We start from the raw sequence: 19,103 nt of genomic DNA, 5'->3' as shown, positions 1-19,103 counted from the left end.
TCTAGTATCGTCAAATATATGTAAATAACAGCATATGCAAGAGTCATCTTGTCAGCAGCACTACTGTTCAAAACATTCCGTAAGCTGTTGCTGTTGTGGTCTTCAGACCAGAGACTGGTTTGATGCAGCTCTCCATGCTACTCTATCCTGTGCAAGCTTCTTCATCTCCAAGTACATACTGCAACCTACTGTACTCATCTTTCGGTGTCCCTCTACAATTTTTTGCCCCCACGCTTCCCTCCAACACTAAAGTGGTGATCCCTTGATGCCTCAGACCGTGTCCTACCAACTAATCCTTTCTTCTAGTCAAGTTGTGCCACAAATTCCTCTTCTCCCCAGTTCAGTTCAACACCTCATTAGTTACATGATCTACATATCTAATCTTCAGCATTCTTCTGTAGCGCCACAGTTCGAAAGCTTCTATTCTCTTCTTGTGTAAACGATTTATCGTCCATGTTTCACTTCCATACATGGCTACACTCCATACAAATACTTTCAGAAAAGACTTCCTGACACTTAAATCTATACTCGTTAAAAAATTTCTCTTATTCAGAAACGCTTCCCTCGCCATAGCTAGTGTACGTTTTATGTCCTCTATACTTCGACCGTCATCAGTTATTTTGCTCCCCAAATAGCAAAACTCATCTACTACTTTAAGTGTCTCATTTCCTAATCTAATCCACCCGGTATCGCCTAATTTCACTCAACGACACTTCATTACCATTCATTTACTTTTATTTATGCTCATCTTACACTCTCTTTTCAGGATATTGCCCATACCGTTTAACTGCTCTTCCAAGTCATTTACCGTCTCTCCCTGAGTTACAGTACTATCGGCGAACCACAAACTTTTTATTTATTCTTCCTGACTTTTAATACACTTTCTACATTTGTCACTGATTTCCTTTGGTGCTTGCTCTGCGTGCCACAAGACTGCCTCACGCTATTCTCATATAGTATCTCTGTTCCGTGTCCTTCAGCCCTAAGAAATGCAGTCTAACTTCTGCGCCAGTGCAGACATCTTTAGGTTTCCTGTATTTTATCCTTGATAACTTCAGAATTTCAAAGACTGTGTTCCATTCATTAGTGTTAAAAACATTTTCTGTATCCACAGATAATACAGTTGTGGTTTGTTCTTTCTTATATAGCAGAGTCAGTACTGCTTCGCAGGCTCATACTATCACTGGAACCCAACATTTGTTCCCGGAGGTCGGCCTCCGTCAGCCGTTCTATACTTCAGTTAGCAATTTGAAACCTTGAGTGATTAAACTGGCGATTCGGTAATATTCACAGCTGGCAGAACCCTTAAGAAAGGAGTAAAAACTATTATCACAGTCGGCAAGAGTTGCTGTCTCCGTGAGTTCGTCGCTGACATTCTACCTGACTTTGTAATTCCATTATGCTACTTAACATGTCGACGATTATATCGGTAGCTGTGGAAGACAGGGGGGCGTGATTCCACATATCATTTCCTTGCTGACAGTGGAAGAGCTGAAGAGTGGTCCTTTGGGAATGCAGTGCGCAGGAAATATAATTCCCCGCCATGACCTATGGCCCTATTTTTGGAGCAGTGGCTTTAAAGTTAGCCGGGTCAGGTGTGTGTGTGCCTTGTCGCCGTCACTGCGCTGTCCGCTGGTGCTTGTTCTCGTCAGGACGTTTGAAATGGTCGCCTTCGTTATCAGTGACAGGCACATCCACTGACCGGGCAGGACTGCGCACCTCAGCCGGACCCGTTCACTCAATTACCCGCGACACCATCTCTGCCGGTATTTGTCACAATTACCGGTCGGGCGTGTCACTGTCACTATTCGATAATCGAAAAATCGAGAATAAGTACAGCACTGTGAAGAAGATCAACTTTAAATTAAGCGTCGATAATGAAACAGTTCTACCAGCAAATAAATAATTTCTAGACGCACTTTGCTGCAGGTTGCTATACTTTTCTCTGAGGCCAAATCCACATTTCGCACTTATACAGCGCTCTCCATTTTTTAGACACTTAAGCAGCAAAGTAGTCATATGGGTATACTACAGGTCTCTCTCCCCCGACCAATAAATATTTTTCAAGAGGCTAAAATTCCTAAAACTTTGCCCATTCACTTCTTTTATTCTCGACCATACAGATAGGGTAATTATTTGAAGTACACCGTATTTTTCTCGACAATCAAAGATTTTACAGTTATATATTTTGGCATCTGTGCAGGATTCATACGGTCGTCATTAACTGACTGATGAGCAATGTATTCGTCCGACTGAATGCATTACATACCATAATAAACATACATTGAGGTGACAGGAGTCATGGGATAGCGATATGCACACGCACAGATGACCGAAGAATCGCGTACCTAAGGTATAAAAGGGCAGTGCATTGGCATAGCTCTCATTTGTACTCACGTCATTTATGTGAAAAGGTTTCCGACGTGTTTATAGCCGTACGATGGGAATCAACAGACATCGAATACGGAATCATAGTTGGAGCTAGAAGCATTGGACTTACCATTCCGGAAATCGTTAGGAAATTCAATATTACTAGATGCACAGTGTCAAGAGTGTGCCGAGAATACCGAATTTTGGGCATTACCACTCACCACGGACAACGCAGAGGCCGACGGCCTTCATTTAACGACTGAGAGCAGCGGCGTTTGCGTGGAGTTGCCAGTGCTATCACACAAGCAACACTGAGTGACGTACGACTAACGTATCCGTTGGGACAGGCGACGAAATTTGGCGTCAATAGACTACGGTAGCAGACGCCTTTGCTAACAGCACAACATCGCCTACAGCGCCTCTCCTGGGCTCGTGACCATTTCGGCTAGATCCTAGACGACTGGAAAAAAGTGGTCTGGTCTGATGATTCCCGATTTCAGTTGTCAAGAGCTGATGGTAGGGTTCGGGTATCAGCGTGATGGCCATACCCATGGATGAAAGTTTTCAACAAGCTAGTGGTGGCTCCATAACAATGTGGACTGCATCTTCTGGTCCAAGAGAACCGATTATTGATCGAAAATGATTATGTAGCGGTACTTGGAGACAGTTTGCAGCCATTCATGGACTTCAGTTCCCAAACAATGATGGAGTTTTTATGGATAAGAAGGTGCCATGACACAGGGCGACTACTGTTCGCAACTGGTTTGGAGCTCATGCTGGACAATTCGTGGGAACTAACTGGTCACCCAGGGAGCCCGAAATGTGTCCCCTCGAACACTGACGGGATACGATCGAGAGGTCAGTCCGTGCACAAAATCTTGCACCAGCGAAACCTTCGCATTTATGGACAGCTATAGACTCACCCTCATTCTGCCAACGGCCTTGTCAAAGAGAGCAGAGGCGCAGACAGAGAATCAGGGGACTCTCTTGTCCCGTGGTGGGAAACTGCCCATACAGGTGGAAGAATCAGCAAAGTTCCACAGCATGAGGAAGTGGAAGACAATGGAAACCACTGCATTAAAGACAAATAACGTGCACACACAGGACATGTGGACTGTAATTGAAAAGGTTTCATGTTGATCTCTCCGTTGGTAAAAGATTTCGGAATGGTTCCCCACTCGGACCTCCGGTAAGGGACTGGACAAAGGGGAGACGACCATGAGAAAAAGATTGGATAACCAGCGAAAGGATAACGTTCTACGAGTCGCGGCGTAGAATGTCAGAAACATGAACGTGGTAGGGAAGCTAGAAAATCTGAAAAGAGAAATGAAAAGGCTCAGTCTAAGATATAGTAGTGGTTATGAAGTGAAATGGAAAGAAGACAAGGATTTCTGGTCAGATGAGTATAGGTTAATATCAGCAGCAGCAGAGTATGGTATAACGGGAATAGGATTTGTCATGAATAGCAAGGTAGGGCAGACAGTGCGTTATTGTGAACAATTCAGTGACAGGGATGTTCTTATCAGAATCGATAGCAAACCGACACCAACCACGATAGTTTGGGTACACATTCCGATGTCGCAAGCTGAAGATGAAGAGATAGAGAAAGTACATGAGGATACTGAAAGGGTAATATAGTACGTAAAAGGAGAGGAAAATCTAATAGTCATGGGAGACTGGAATGGAGTTGTAGGGGAATGAGTAGAAGAAAAGGGTACAGTAGAATATGGGCTTGGAACCAGGAATGAGAGAGGAGAAAGACTAATTGAGTCCTGTAATATATTTCAGCTAGTAATAGCAAGTACTCTGTTCACGAATAACAAAAGGAGGAGGTATACGTGTAAAATGCGAGGAGATACGGGAAGATTTCCGTTAGATTACATCATGATCAGACAGGGACTCTGAGGTCAGATACTGGGTTGTAAGACGTACCCAGGAGCAGAAATAGATACAGATCGCAATGTAGTAGTGATGAAGAGTAGGCTGAAGTTTAAGAGATTAGTTAGGAAGAATCAAAAAGCAAAGAAGTGGCATACGGAATTGCTGAGGAAGTTCTATAAGGCTGCTGATGCAGCAGGAAGGACTAGCTCAGTAGGCAGTACAGTTGTAGAGGAATGGACATACCTAAAAAGGGTGATCACAGAAGGTGGGAAGATAAACATAGGTATAAAGAAGGTACCATGGGTAACAGAATATTACTTCAGTTACTCGATGAAACAAGGAAGTACAAATATGTTCAAGGACATTTAGGAAGGTATAAATACAAGTCGCGGAGGAATGAAATAAATAGGAAGTGCAGGGAAGCTAAGACGAAATGGCTGCATTAAGAATGTGAAGAAATCGATTGAAATTGTAGTCGGAAGAACTGACAGCCTACAGGAAAGACAAAGTAGCGTTCACTGAAATTAAATGCAAGGGTGGTATCGTTAAGAGAGTAACGGAACTTCTACAGGTAAATGCAGAGGAGAGAGCGGATAGGTGGAAAGAATACATTTAAATCCTCTATGGAGTTGAAGATTTGTTTGATCTGATAGAAGAAGAAACAGGAGCCGATTTAGAAAAGGTAGATGATCTAGTATTAGAATCAGAATGTAGGAGAGCTTTGGAAGACTTAAGATCAAATAAGGCAGAATGGGCAGATAACATTCCATCATAATTTCTAATATCATTGTGGGAAGTGGCAATAAAACGACTATTCATGTTGGTGTGTAGAAAGTAAGAGTCTGGCGAATACCATCTGACTTTCGGAAAAATATCGTGCACACAGTGCCGAAGACTGTAAGAGCTGAAAAGTGCCAGAATTATCGTACAATCAGCTTCACAGCTCACGCATCCAGGTTGTTGACGAGAATAATATACAGGAGAAGGTAAAAAATTGAGGATGTGTTAGATGACGATCAGTTTGGCTTTAGGAAAGGTAAAGACACCAGAGAGTCAATTCTGACGTTGTGGTTGATAATGGAAGCAAGACTAAAGAAAAATCAAGACACGTTCATAGGATTTGTCGACCTGGAGAAAGTGTTTGACAATGTAAAATGATGCAAAATGTTCGAAATTCCGAGAAAAATAGGGGTAAGCTGGAGGGAGAGACGGGTAATATACAATATGTACAAGAAACAAGAGGGAGTAACAAATGTGGACAACCAAGAACGAAGTACTCGGATTAAAAAGGGTGTAAGACAGGGATGTAATATTTCGCCCTACTTTTCAATCTGTGTATCGAAGAAGCGATGATGGAAATAAAAGAAACGTTCAAGAATGGAATTATAATGGAAGGTGAAAAAATATCAATGATAGGATTCGCTGATGACACTGCTATCCTGCATGAATGTGAAGAAGAATTTCATGATAAGCTGAAGGGAATGAACAATACAATGAGTACAGAATATGGATTGGGAGAAAATCGAATAAAGACTAAAGTAACGAGAAGTAGCCGCAATGAGAACAGCGGGGAACTTAATATCAGGATTGATGGTCACGAAGTAGTTGAAGTTAAGAAATTCTACTACCTACGTAACAAAATAACCAACGACGTACGGAGCACGGTGGACATCAAAAGCAGACTAGCACTGGCAAAAAGTCTATTCCCACCCGAGAGATGTCCACTATTGTGGCTTTTAGCATTGTATCTGTTCGTGCAGCCGAAAAGCTGACCTCCTTCGCTATATTACACTGTGAGGGTGCGACTAGACCAGTACGATGCATACTTATATGAATATGATGTCTGTTCTTTCGGACATGTCCAAAAGAATAGACACCATATCCATATAAATATATAGTCTGGCAATACCGGCCATGACCTTCCTCTTCTGTGCGGATGCACACTATTACCTGAACTGTTACGGGACTTGGTAAGAATGTCTTCCACGAGTAATGAGTGTGTTGGGTAGGGAGACTACGAATGTACTGTGTGGACATTTAAGGTGAGAATGTGGGTCTGGTGGGAGGCGTGCGCGAGATAGTCCCTGCAGTCACACTGTCCTCTGTGCCCTCGATGTCTCCGATGGATAGAGCGTCTACCATGTAAGCAGGAAATCCCGGGTTCGAGTCTCGGTCGGGGCACACATTTTCACCTGTCCCCGTTGATATATGTCGACGCCCGTCAGTAGCTGAAGGTATTAATATGTAATTCTCATTACAGTACGATACAGGTGATTCCTGTGGCAGCCGTGGTTGAATATGAGGCGCCTTATAGTTTTCGCGAGTCGTCCGAGGCATTGATTTTTCGCCTGCCAAAAGTTACAAATCAGTACCGGGTTCAATTTGGCATGCTCTTTACCTCTGTATCTGGATGTCTGTTGCTATTCTGTGTTCCACTTCTCTTTAGTTGGTGATTTAATAACGTTTAAGAGACACTTAGTTGGTAATTTCATGTGTTCCTCGTTGCGTCATAAACGACTGCTTTTGGCTAGCTAGTCTGCTGTTCCATTGCTAGATATGCCACAGTATGCATTTACTTAGTACGGTGTTACTTCCTAATATATGTAATCTCTAATATCAGCTTCATGACATCAAATGCTGCTGAATGTATGGATCTTCCACTGCGCATATGTCTTCATAGTTCTAGCGATGATTCGGAATCAGTAAGGATAACGAATCCAAAAGCGTCTCGTCATACTGAAGGATTTTAGAATAGCGAAGAGCTCGGCTGTCGCAGTCGTGAGTTCCTCAAGGTGCTTGAATTTCACTCTATTATGACGCCTGCTATCCCAGTAAGGAAACCTCATCAAGCTTCATTCTTCGAAGATTCGATGTAGATGAATCTCGAGTTGTTAGTTTGGAGAGGTAGTGCGTCAAAATCACTTATTTGAATAACCACAGTGAAAGTCCAGATGAAATACAACTTGTGGTTCCAGCAGATTTCCACGGTAGTCTGCTTAAAAGTAGAGTAATCGCTGTGCAAACATGATTTATTTGAGAAATGGACAATTGCCCTTGTATGCATAAAGGAGACGAGTAATACTTTTAGTGAGTCAGTGTATAGACGTAGAGCACAACTTCGTTAAGGTATAGATTTATTGTAATATTTGACGTTCTGCGAACTGCAAGTAAAAAATTCGCTCTCAGGTATTCGCAACGTAATTGTAGGGAAGGCTCATTTGCTTCAGATGAAAGAGCGTTACTCGGTGGAAACTGCATTGCCTCATACTCCAAGTGCTTTGTACTAACATTTGTCTAATCGTCTTAGACATGCTTCGGAGTTGCCCCTAAACAAAGACAACAATAACCCATATATGGACGTACCAAAGCACGAAACAGTCTCTGTCAAAAGTCTCATTTTTAACTTAGAGGTTAAATGTTGAAGTAACATTTGTAAAACGTAACCGAAGTTGATAAAACACCGCTTTTGAAACAGTGAGTCACAGCAACATTTTCATCGATGACCGCAACTCCGATAACAGAAAAAAAGGCACACAGTGGACAATATGAAATTCATATTATTTTCCCCGCGTAGGTGACAATTACTTCAGCGGACAAATGGGCAATATTAGTTGTAATGGCAGCACAAAATGCAGTCGTTAACAGTTATTGGTACTGATAGTAATTACCTGCTTAGGTTAAGAGTTAAATTTAAACTCTGCTTGTATGGTGTACCTCTTCAGCTTTCGGTATCCGACACGCATCTTAATTAAATGAAATACATAAGACAATTTGTGTTATTGGTAGCTGTTAAGAGATTTAAAACGTTTATTATGATATTCTCCCTCATTGCGGTTTCATATCTGATCCGAATACTGCAACGTACTGTGCCGTCCATGTTCGTAGTCGGGCTTACTGAGAATGGCTAATTCGCTTTGTCCATGAATGCCATTCTAGATGAGCACACGGGGCAAATTTCTTGCTATTCGCAAAGCTCGTTATTAGCACGCCATTTATCATATTGCTTTGATGGTGTTTGTGTGGACCATAGCACACTGTAAGAAGGCGCTCGGAATCAGAAATAATTCACGCAAATAATCTTTAATAGCTCACATTCGATATACTTATAGGCTAACAGTCACTGCAATTATAAGACTTCAGGTCCTAGTGAGACATAATGCTCTCGGGAAAGAAACCGAATAAGAGTACGTACTGATGATAGTGCAAATGTACTGAAACGTTTTTGCCAATAAAAAAGTAATAGACGGACGTTGCATGATCTGTTGCAGTACGTGTCCGCTCATACCGTCGTTTGTCATGGATATTGCCTGTTGCCTTCAGTCGCTCCAGTAAAAGACCAATAGTTGCATGATCGGAGGGGGGGGGGGGGGGGGGGGAAGGAAGCAGGAGTGGGCGTGGTTGATCCGGATGCCGTCTGTGATACTCCTCCGCCGCTTCCCGTAGATTTTTACCTGCAGCTTTGATGAGAACCATTTCCACCGTTTCCTGCATCGTGTACTGGGACATAATTGTTGACTACTAGAAAAATTCTACATTAAGATCATGATTTAAAATGTAATTTTCAACAGTTTTGTAGTTGATTACTGAAAAAATTCAACATGAAGGTCCTCATTTCAAAACTATGTCCAACAGTTTTGCACTCTGGTGGTGTTTCGGTTTCTGCACAAATAACACAGTTGTTCTATGTCGTGCGACTTTTGAACCACACTGGATATCCTTATGGTGGGATAAGCCACAGACTTTCATTAATTCATTTTTCTTCATTGCTAGTACTCCCATGGTGCTTGTGCAGAACCTCAGGCTGTAGTGTGTGGAAATCATAGAAGAACATTAAAATTTTAGTCATGCGCCGAGACATGCTCAGATAGTCCAATTGTTTAAGTCGCAGTTGGGGACGTATTTTTATTAGACACGATGTATTCATACCAAGTAGCCATAATTAAAATGCAAGTACTGACAGAGATCAGGTGCGGCTGTAATTATCGTATAGCAGCAGATATTCTAATATGTTAATACGGAACCGATTTATGCGCGAAAAAATTAGTTCCGACTTCGGCCACCAGCTGAAAATCTGGTGGTATCAATGCAACAAAGAAGTAAATAATTTTTTCCGTGCGTAATGGATTACGAATAGGACCTGAACAGAAAAGATCAAATAAGTAAGGAAGGCATAATGTTCATTTTTATTATAAACTGCCACCTATGCAGTTTATTCAGTATGAGCACTGGAGACGTCGACAAGATGCTGTTCAGCACCAGATTTGCCCCTGGTGGCCAAAATTGGATCTAATTTTTTTCCAGGGTAAATCGGTTCCACAGTAACTCATTAGCATATCTACCAAGTTCCCTTGCGATACGATGATTACCATTCCGTCTACAGGCCACAAGTGGCCCATCGGGACCATCCGACCGCCGTGTCTTCCTCTGGGGAGGATGCGGATAGGAGGGGCGTGAGGTCAGCACACCGCTCTCCCGGTCGTAATGATGGTATCCTTCAGTGAAGCCGCTACTATTCGGTCAAGTAGCTTTTCAATTGCCATCACGAGGCTGAGTGCACACCGAAAAATGGCAACGGTGCATGGCGGCCTGGATGGTCACCCATCCAAGTGCCGACCACGCCCGACAGTGCTTAACTTCGGTAAACTCACGGGAATGCACTGCGGCAAGGCCGTTGCTTGATACGATGATTACAGCCCTTTAATTTATTTTTTAAATAAAATATTTTTTTTCGAATAAAATGAAAAAGTTACGCCTGTCTGTGTATAGCCCTACCACGCGATATTTCCTGTGTCTCAATGCGGCCCCGTTCGCTTACAGGGTCCGGCGAGCGCGGCGAGACAGACAGCGAGCTGCCCGCGTCGGAAGATGAGTTCGCGGAGGACGAGCTCAGCCTGGCCGAAGCGCCTCGCCCGCAGCGGTCGCCACCCCCGCCGCTGCTGCACTCGCTGGCGGCCTCCGCCGGCTCGCTGGACGGCCGCAGCGGCCGCACGCGCCCTCCGCCTCCGGGCCTGGGGGCGGCCGTCTCCAGCGCCGCCTCCGAGTCGCCGTTCTACGAGCCGACGTCGCCGGACCTGCGGTACAGCAGGTGCACCGTGGCGCACCTGCCCAGCCCGCCGCCCCCGGCACCCGCCTCCGGAGGCCCCGGCGGCAGCGTGAGGCGGTCCCGCGGCCACCGCAGCAACGACAGCGAGTTCCACGAGGGGATGCTGTTGGACGCTCTGCTGCACCAGCTCTACTACCAGCAGCAGCAGCAGCAGCAGCAGCAGCAGCACTCGCTGCCCTTCGCCAGCCCCCACGTCCCCGAGCTGTACGGCCCGCACCGGGCGTCGCCGCAGCTGCCCCACAGGACTCTTCCGCACTTCTACCACCACCCCGGCGCCGAGGTGTTCACCACCCTGCGGCACCACCACGCCGGTCCCGCCGCTTCGCCGGTGCAGCACCGACACCACCACCAACAACAGGCGCAGAGGCGAAGGCCGCCTGTCGCCCACTCCGGATCGGCGCTCGGCCTGTCGTAGTACCGCCTGCTGCTGCTGCCCTAGCGCAGTGGCGGCAGCCGAGGAGTGTGCGCGGCAAGGATCCGCTCATTTTGATACTGCCCAGTGAGTTGTTACTGTACACAACCGTCTAGTTGTCTGCACGTGGATGAAAAAGAAAAAAAAAACAATAGGCATTCCAGTATTTTGACAGCAAAGCGCTTTCCAGACTTTCACCCTCACCAGAAACCTGCAAAGAGAAGCACATGAGCTAACAGTATGCTGTGTGTACGTTCAGTAACAGATGCTGGTCATTGCTGTTGTACAGGGTGTCCCAAAATTATCTTTACCACTTTACTTGATAATAACGACTACTTTTCAGCATGTTACAAGTTTTCTTTCCTTACTCATAAACGTCAATGTGTTGTCCACCTCAACTATATATTCTGCTTCCATCCATGTACACTCCAGTAAATTTATGGTGACAGGTCCAGATACATTGCAAATGCATGTGCTGTAGGTATGTATTCGTAGTTCAGTAAACCTGATTCTTTACAAAACTTCATAGGAAGACTAGTGGCCGAAAGTCGTGTCTGTGTGTAAAGAAACGTAGACTGCCCTCTTGGGTATTGGCGAATAAGCTGCGAGACTTTGAAGATATGCACTATGTAAATACTTTCTAATAGATCTGACCGAGAAATAAATAGGGAATAGTCATCCAGCACACACTTTCATAAATTCAGTAACAAAAAGATGTAAGGGCCTGCATATGTAATATGTGTGAGGACACATAGATGAATAGGTTTGGAAATACAGTAATTTCCTTTGAACGTGTGTTAGCTACCTGATTGCAGCGTCAGCTGTGCAACAAGGCTATCTTCCCTTTTCCTTTACATCTATATTTACATAGATACTCCGCAAGCCACCATATGATGCGCGGCAGAGGGTATCCTGTACCACTACTAATAATTTCCTTTGTGTATATAAGTTACGAAAGCACAACAAGTTTGGTTGTCAGAGTTATTAACGGCTAAGTTAATTCACTTCATACATAACATCATGTTAGCAGGTAACAAGATGTCTTATAGCAGCAGCCAGTAGCCGAGCACCCTATGACCTGCCTACTGCCAGCACCTAAGACACCATTAGTATGTAAGGAAATTCTACTTACCTGTTACATACACGAAGTGGAATGTGCATCTGTATGTGTGTGTGTCCAGGGTCTCTTCACAAATTCCTATATTGATTTCAACCAAATTTCGCACAGAAGAAGCAGGACACTTGAGCATTAGTACTGTGGGATCTTTAATGCCCTAGCTCAGAAGGAGAGGGGATAGAGGCAATAACCCTTTTTTCCAGTCTCTGGTATGTAGGTTACCCTGTTGACAGACATTATAGGTTAACAATATCAATCTGCCAAACCAAACTGCTTCGCAAGGCAGCCTATATGTCAGCAGTAAGAAACAATTTTCTTAGCTCCAACTTGTATGCTGCCCTGAATGACAGATATGTTGTGTTGGAGTAGTAGTTTCCTGCTTTATCGAACTGCCTTTGCATGGAGGTTTGTAAGTCAGGGGCAAATAAATGATTATGAAGCCCCTAATGTGTGGCCTATCTGCATGGTAGACACGTGGGAGTAGTATTGGCCTCCTTTATTCAACTGTATAGGGTGGAGAGCATAGAGAGGTAGTGGGCAGGTGGAGAAGGAACAGAGGAGACAGAGATCGACAGAGAAAGGGGAAGAGAATATATCAGAGGGAGTGGGAGGAGGATAAGCTCAAAGAGACAGGTGGAGAGAATGGGCAAAAACAAGAAGAGTAGGAGATGAAGAGAGAGAGAGAGAGGTTGGAAAGGAGGAGACAGACAGGTAGATGTGGGATGCGAGAGGATAAAGAGGAAGAGTGGGACACAGAGAGGGGGATGTGGAAGTTGTAAAATCTTAGCGCTGAGGTTTCTCTGTGGGCTTCGATGTCTGAAACAGCTGCACCTTAAAGGTAAAAAGACATAAACTCTCATGCAAGACTTTATCCACTGTTGATCTGGACACCTGCAACTATCTGGTCACTGTACACACTGATTTGTCAGAGTCCCTGCAAACTCCTGTCAACCCTCGTCCATGTAGACGACTTAGATGGCCGACCCACTGTCTGTGAGGAACACTACCTGTTTTCCTAAATGACGTATGTCAAGTCCAAATAGTTGGTACGAACGGTGGTTCTCTACCACAGTATGTCCGAATACTTCGCTGCAATTGGCTGACGATCTTCGTCTCTATGAACCATTTTTCGTCAAATTGGCAGAGGCAGAACCTGGAAAATGAAAAACTTTTGTTTTCTTTGTTACATGTAGAAAACCAGTTGTTATTACCTGGCATAGTTTTGGTGTAAAGATTAACTATACATACCCTGTAATACACCAGAATGCGTCACAGAAACAGTCGAGTCACTACGGACAAATTTACAGTGTTTCTGATCCGTCCAGGACGACACCGATATTGAAATATTTCACTCCTCTTTGTGGCCTTAAGAACGAGTTTTTGTAATCATGAAATGTTGTATTTCCTGTATTGTTCACGATTTTCTGAATCACACAGTTGACAGATATCGTTTGTGCATATAAAACTATCTGGTATATAAGAATTTGAGTAGTCATGTATCTTGCATAAGTATCAAACCTGCACTTTGCTGTTAAAACAAATTAAAAGTGGTTTTTACCAAGTGTTGTTAATATGTCACTTGGGAACATACTCATGAAATTTTTTACGTTCAACTTAAATGCGTAAGCTTTTATCACTGATTGAATCATAAGAAATGAACGAAATTGGAAAACTAAAGTAACCTCCCATATTAAATTAGCATTCCCGTTTTACAACTTGGTATTTTCCTTTTCCATTCCATTATGTAATTACCATATTGAATTAAATTTTCGTATCCAGCTGTACCAATCATTGAAGAACGGTGATATTTTCAAAAAATTCAAAAAATTCTTATTCAATATTAATAAGATCAGCTGGCAATTATGGATTGTTTTCAAGTTATGATGAACCAGTGATATCTTGCACACACATTCATATCTATTACTACTCTGAGATGCTATACATGTCACCTTTCTGATTCACTGTTTAAGTTCCTAATCGCTGATACAAATTTGTTGGTTTGGGTATGACGGACTTTTTTAAACATAAGTAAGGGTGAAAAAATTCAAGCAATGATGCAAGAGTTTATTTTTCTTTTTTAAACAAATTGTTGGTAGAATTCAGAAGTATTTAGTGCAAGGAGCATAAACGAGGTATCTCTGCTTTCATATCCATGATATTTGGAGGAAAAATCAGTGTACCTTAAAGTCATAACCTTTAAGAAAAATATCTACTTGCGATTTTCCAGAATACTGAATTCTTGTAACACTGCAGTGGCTCGTCCTGTTTCATCATTAGGTGAAATGAGTAATAAGCATGAGATTTTGAAGGTTAGTGAATTTTGGAAGTACATGAATTATTAAAGATAACTGAAAAATTGTCCATCTTTGTAAGACTAGATTTTTTACTTGTTATAGTCGCACAGTAAAATATACATTAAGAGATTGTAGTCAGTTAATAACTATGTAGTCCAGCCTATGGAAAAAGTTTACAATGTAGACTCCTTGAATTACAAAATTACGAAATAAATGGCACATTCTTAGAGCCACATATTCTCACAGGGAAAATGTAATATTTCCAAACCGAGTCTTTAACCATTGTTTTCATAGCCTTATAAAATTATTGTTTATGAAGTAACAATTTTGTTTCTCATTAAGTCATTTGAATATATAGCTGCATATGATGTAATACGCTTAGAGACATAAAACAGGACACTTTGATAATGAATTTTATGCCTGAGTTGTAAAAATGTAATTATGATGCACTGATTTTTATTATATGTTTATATCTATGAAATGAGTGAAGAGTATTTCACATAAAGAACTATTGTTCTCGAATTTTACAAAATCCTCGCAATACAGTTGCAACTTTGAGAGTGTATAGTGTTGAATCTAGTCACTAAATATTTCTTTCTACTGTTAGAGGGACGAAGAGGGAGACCTAAGTTGTACATTTGTAAAACGAACCTACATCTAATTGTAATTATAGTATTAGGGAAGATGATTGTGGTAACACAATGTTGTTTTCTAAGTATTCCAAATGTTAACCCTCAACAAATTTTTAAGAGAAAAAATAAAAAGTTATTTGCTTGGACATTAGAAGAAGAAACTTTTTCTAAGTTCTTAAAGGTTTACCGAAAGACTTCATAACCACAAGCAGCACCGAGAAAAGCTTAGAACTGTCAACATTTAACAGTGGTAGACAGATGTGTAAATACATGCATCTGATACAGTGCAGAGTGACTTATTTTTGTTTTACTGGACTGAATTGCGTGTTGTAATATATTACAATATTTTGTCTGACTGATTTTGTATATTCAATAAAACTTGAAATACACTATGTACAGAAACAAGAAGATGCAGTTTTCTCTCTTTAATATCTTGCACTTTTTTTAATCTCATTTAAGTGGTAGACTTACTTCCTCGCATTTTTTCATCGAAACGAATCCACAGACTACTGCATACTGTCTACTTCCATAAATACTAGTGTTACGTTATAAGTTTTAGGATATGCATAGCAACTGATCAGCAGTAAGAGAGAACAAGTTTCTTACTAAAATTATTTCTTGTCCCATGTGTTTCGTAGCAAAGATACATCCGTCATCCAAAATATTAAGTCCGTCACACTATGCTAAGGTAGAAGTGTAAAAGCTAACATAAAATTTACTGCAAGGTGCTTACAGTGTACACATAATGCTCCAATGTCCACGTCATTATGTTTCTAACTTTATATGTGTATCTTTATAGATAAGAAGAGAATTATGTACATCTAAGTATGTGAAGCGGTAAAATTTACGCAGTGACCTACATTCAAACATGCAGTACGACATAACAGTTTATAACAGTTGTAGCAATGAGGCTAGTAGAAATCAGCTAAGAGAATACACTTTTGGAATCCTTAACTGTCCTGTACAAAATGGCTCTCGTGCTCGGCTTCGCCGCCATTGGAATAGAGACTCATAATGGTGAATGAGCTCAGTCACGTCCTTTTCAAAGGAAAGAATACATTTATCTTTCTGTTTCAAAAGGAGAAACCTACGATCAGAAACCGGAAACGCAATTGATCTTTTGTTCTCCTGAATGCGAGATCAGTATCTTGCCTACATCGCACCATCGCTCGACAGGAAACACTATTGCAGGCATGGAGGTTATGTTAGGATTAAAACATGTCTGAAAGGTACAAACTAAATGTTTCTGATATATGAATCAATATCTTTTCCAATCATCAAAAAATTAAGTTTTTTACTCCCTTACCCACAACAATGATGCTGTCGAGTCGTTTTTCAGTACAGTCGTAACACACGTTTTCAACCGTCTTTTGAGTATTCCATTCTTTATTTTCATTTCATATATGTTATTTACGTTGGGCACATACGTATTACAATTAAAGTCTGTTGTCGGGGAAATTAAAAAGACCACGCAGTTCACACTTACATGCGTAACGAGAAGTGTGTATTATAATTCTTGCTATTTAACTAGTTGCAGTCACTACAAAAAAAAATCTAACAGTCCTAGAGAGATGTCATCACTATAAGACATGTACACAGTCTCTGGCAGCAAAAGGTAATGATCAAGTACGCCGAACAATCGCAACCGTCAAAACCCACTAGACGATTAAGACAAATAAGCGGTTGCTGACAACGCAGGATTTTCTGGGAAGCAGATTTGATAAGACAAGTAAAGCTAGACTTTTTGTACGAGAACTAGTGTAGCTATACTGCTTTTGTGACCAGATCTGCTACACGTCTCCGTCGGTTCATTCATTGGGGTCATCCTTTCCTTGAAAAATTAAATTCTTCTTATACTGGAACCACTTTAAATATTCCCCATGAACAGCTATTATCTGCTGGATTTCTTTGCTCTTGTGCAGCACGCCAGCAGCGTTTCCATTGTCACAATCAACTGACTGTAATTTTTAGAATCCACAACCTTTTAATCACTAACACCGACGCAATGCAAAGTCTTGAAGACATTTCCTACCACTGGACATTGATGGGCCTCTGTTGTCTTCCGTCCTGTGTACTGTGGCTGTAGTAACGCTTTAAGATGTGCAGATTTACTCGTTCGGCAATGCTGATTTTGGATCCAAGGTCCATTATGCATAGAGCATTATCTAATACATCTTCGAGACTAAGGTAAGAAAGGATGCTTCTCCAGAGAATCGGAGATGAAAGAAATATGTGAAAAACACTGACATCAAATAAGGGCCCAGAGGAGAGGAAATGTGTTAACACATCAGGGAATAACCCTCATGGTACTAAAGGGAGTTGTAGAGGATAAAAAATGCATTAGCAGAGAAAGACTGAAACGTATCCACCAGAGCACTGAGGACTTGAGCCTAAGTACTACCTTGAGATAAAGAGATTTACAGAGGACTGAAAATTGTAGCCGGTCACATTCAACCATTCAGAAGACCGATGACAAAATAAATAAATAGGTCTGTCAACGCAGCTGAGCTATGATGCACGATATAAAACTGATGCCCAAAGGGAATTGCACGCCTCTGATTCACAACCGGACACAACTGTTACAATCCCTAGCGGATATTTTTTTTGTTTTTTTTTGTCTTTGTTTTGCACGGTTGGTGAGGGTTGCTCCCTTTCCAACTGTCCGTTTAGTCATTCAGTGACTACAGCAAGAGCGGACAGCAGTCTCACTCAAACTTGGAAAAGTGAGCATCGAGTAAGACTGTGATTGTAGCAATTAATAATTTCCTCTTACGGAGGTAGTGTCTACGACCTCTACACACAAAGTCATCAGGTTGGTTGCAGCGAATTAAGATCACAGCAGAATTGCAACTGTTTATGGCGACTGTGTTGGCAAATTAGAGAGCATCGAACATTCAACAGCAGGTACAATCAAGGCATAATAAACTGTCATCAACGGCGGAAACAACATTATTCCTACCATTTGTACGAACAAGTTCATTTGCCAAAGCAACAGAAGGTATCAAATAAACGGCCTATTGCTAAATGTAAAGATACTGGACGTCACGTCGTGTGTCTGAAGAAGTTCTTAGACATACAACAGCAAGAAATTCCACAGGTCACAGTGTTTTAAATGGTATGGCAAAAACAACATGAGAGCTCGTCTGTAGTCAGTAAATGGCTAACATCGGAAGAATCCACCAAATATCATTAGGCAATAATTTGAGGGTAGAAACAAACCTGAAGATAAAAATTATTTAGAAAGTTTCTAGAGCAGTCGGTAACAACGTAGAACAGAAGGTACAAACAAGGGCAAAAGTAAACCAGTTAGTAAGAAGTAATATCTTCGCTACTAGTGACACTCTGAAGGAGAACTGGATATTATGTTGACGCAAAACAACAGAAGGTGAAATTTCATTTCCATTCAAGAAGAAAGATGAAAAAAATGTAAAATAGCGACTATAATACAACTAACAGGCTTCAACTACAGCTACATCTACATCTACGTGACCACTCTACCATTCAAAATAAAGTGCTTGGTATAGGGTCCAGTGAACCACCTTCAAGCTGTCTCTCTGCCTATCCATTCTCGAATGCCGCGCGGGAGAAACGAGCACTGAAATTTTTTCTGTGCGAGCCCTGGTTTCTCTTATTTTATCATGATGATCCTTTCTCCCTACGTAGGCGGGTGCCAACAGAATGTTTTCTCAATCGGAGGAGAAAATTAGTGATTGAAATTTCATAAGAAGTCCCGTCGCAACGAGAAGCGCCTTTGTTTTAATGATTGCCACTCCCACTCACATATCACATCTGTGGCACTATCTCCCCTATTTCGCGATAATAGAAAACGAGCTGCGCTTCTTTGAACTTTTTCGATGTAATCAGTCAGTCCCATCGGAAGCGAATCCCACACAGCACAGAAATACTCCAGCGTGGTGGAAGCAGTAGACCTGGTGCACTTTCTAAGTATTAAGTCAATGAATAGCAGTCTTTGGTTTGCTCTGCACACAACATTATCGATGTGATCGTTCTTACCGTTATCCATAAGTATTTTGTTGAATATACAACCTTCAAACTTGTGTGACCTATCGCGTAATTGAAATTTAGCGGATATCTTTTAATAGTCATGAGAATAACTTCACACTTTTCTTTGCTCACGATCAATTGTCAGTTTTCGCACCATACGGATATCATATCCAAATCATTTTGCAATTCGTTTTGATCATCTGATGACTTTACAAGACGGTAAATGACAGCATCATCTGCAAACAATCAAAAAGGGCTACTCAGATTGTCTCCTATGTCGTTAACATAG

At 41.8% G+C, this 19,103-nt stretch overlaps 1 protein-coding gene across 1 annotated transcript in view; it reads left to right on the top strand.

Annotated features, from left to right (window-relative positions):
* The window catches only part of LOC124613393 (atrophin-1-like), a 34,295-nt gene extending 19,081 nt beyond the window's left edge, over window positions 1–15,214 (top strand). Inside the window, exon 5 of the mRNA XM_047142095.1 lies at window positions 10,069–15,214. Within this exon, the coding sequence (XP_046998051.1) occupies window positions 10,069–10,769 (701 nt within the window). The 3' untranslated portion in view covers window positions 10,770–15,214. The remainder of the gene's footprint in view (window positions 1–10,068) is intronic.
* Window positions 15,215–19,103: the final 3,889 nt, after the last annotated feature.

The sequence above is a fragment of the Schistocerca americana genome, chromosome 4 (genome assembly GCF_021461395.2).
Source record: "Schistocerca americana isolate TAMUIC-IGC-003095 chromosome 4, iqSchAmer2.1, whole genome shotgun sequence".
Classification (NCBI taxonomy): Eukaryota; Metazoa; Arthropoda; class Insecta; order Orthoptera; family Acrididae; genus Schistocerca; species Schistocerca americana.
This window is presented reverse-complemented; position numbering and strand designations above follow the sequence as displayed.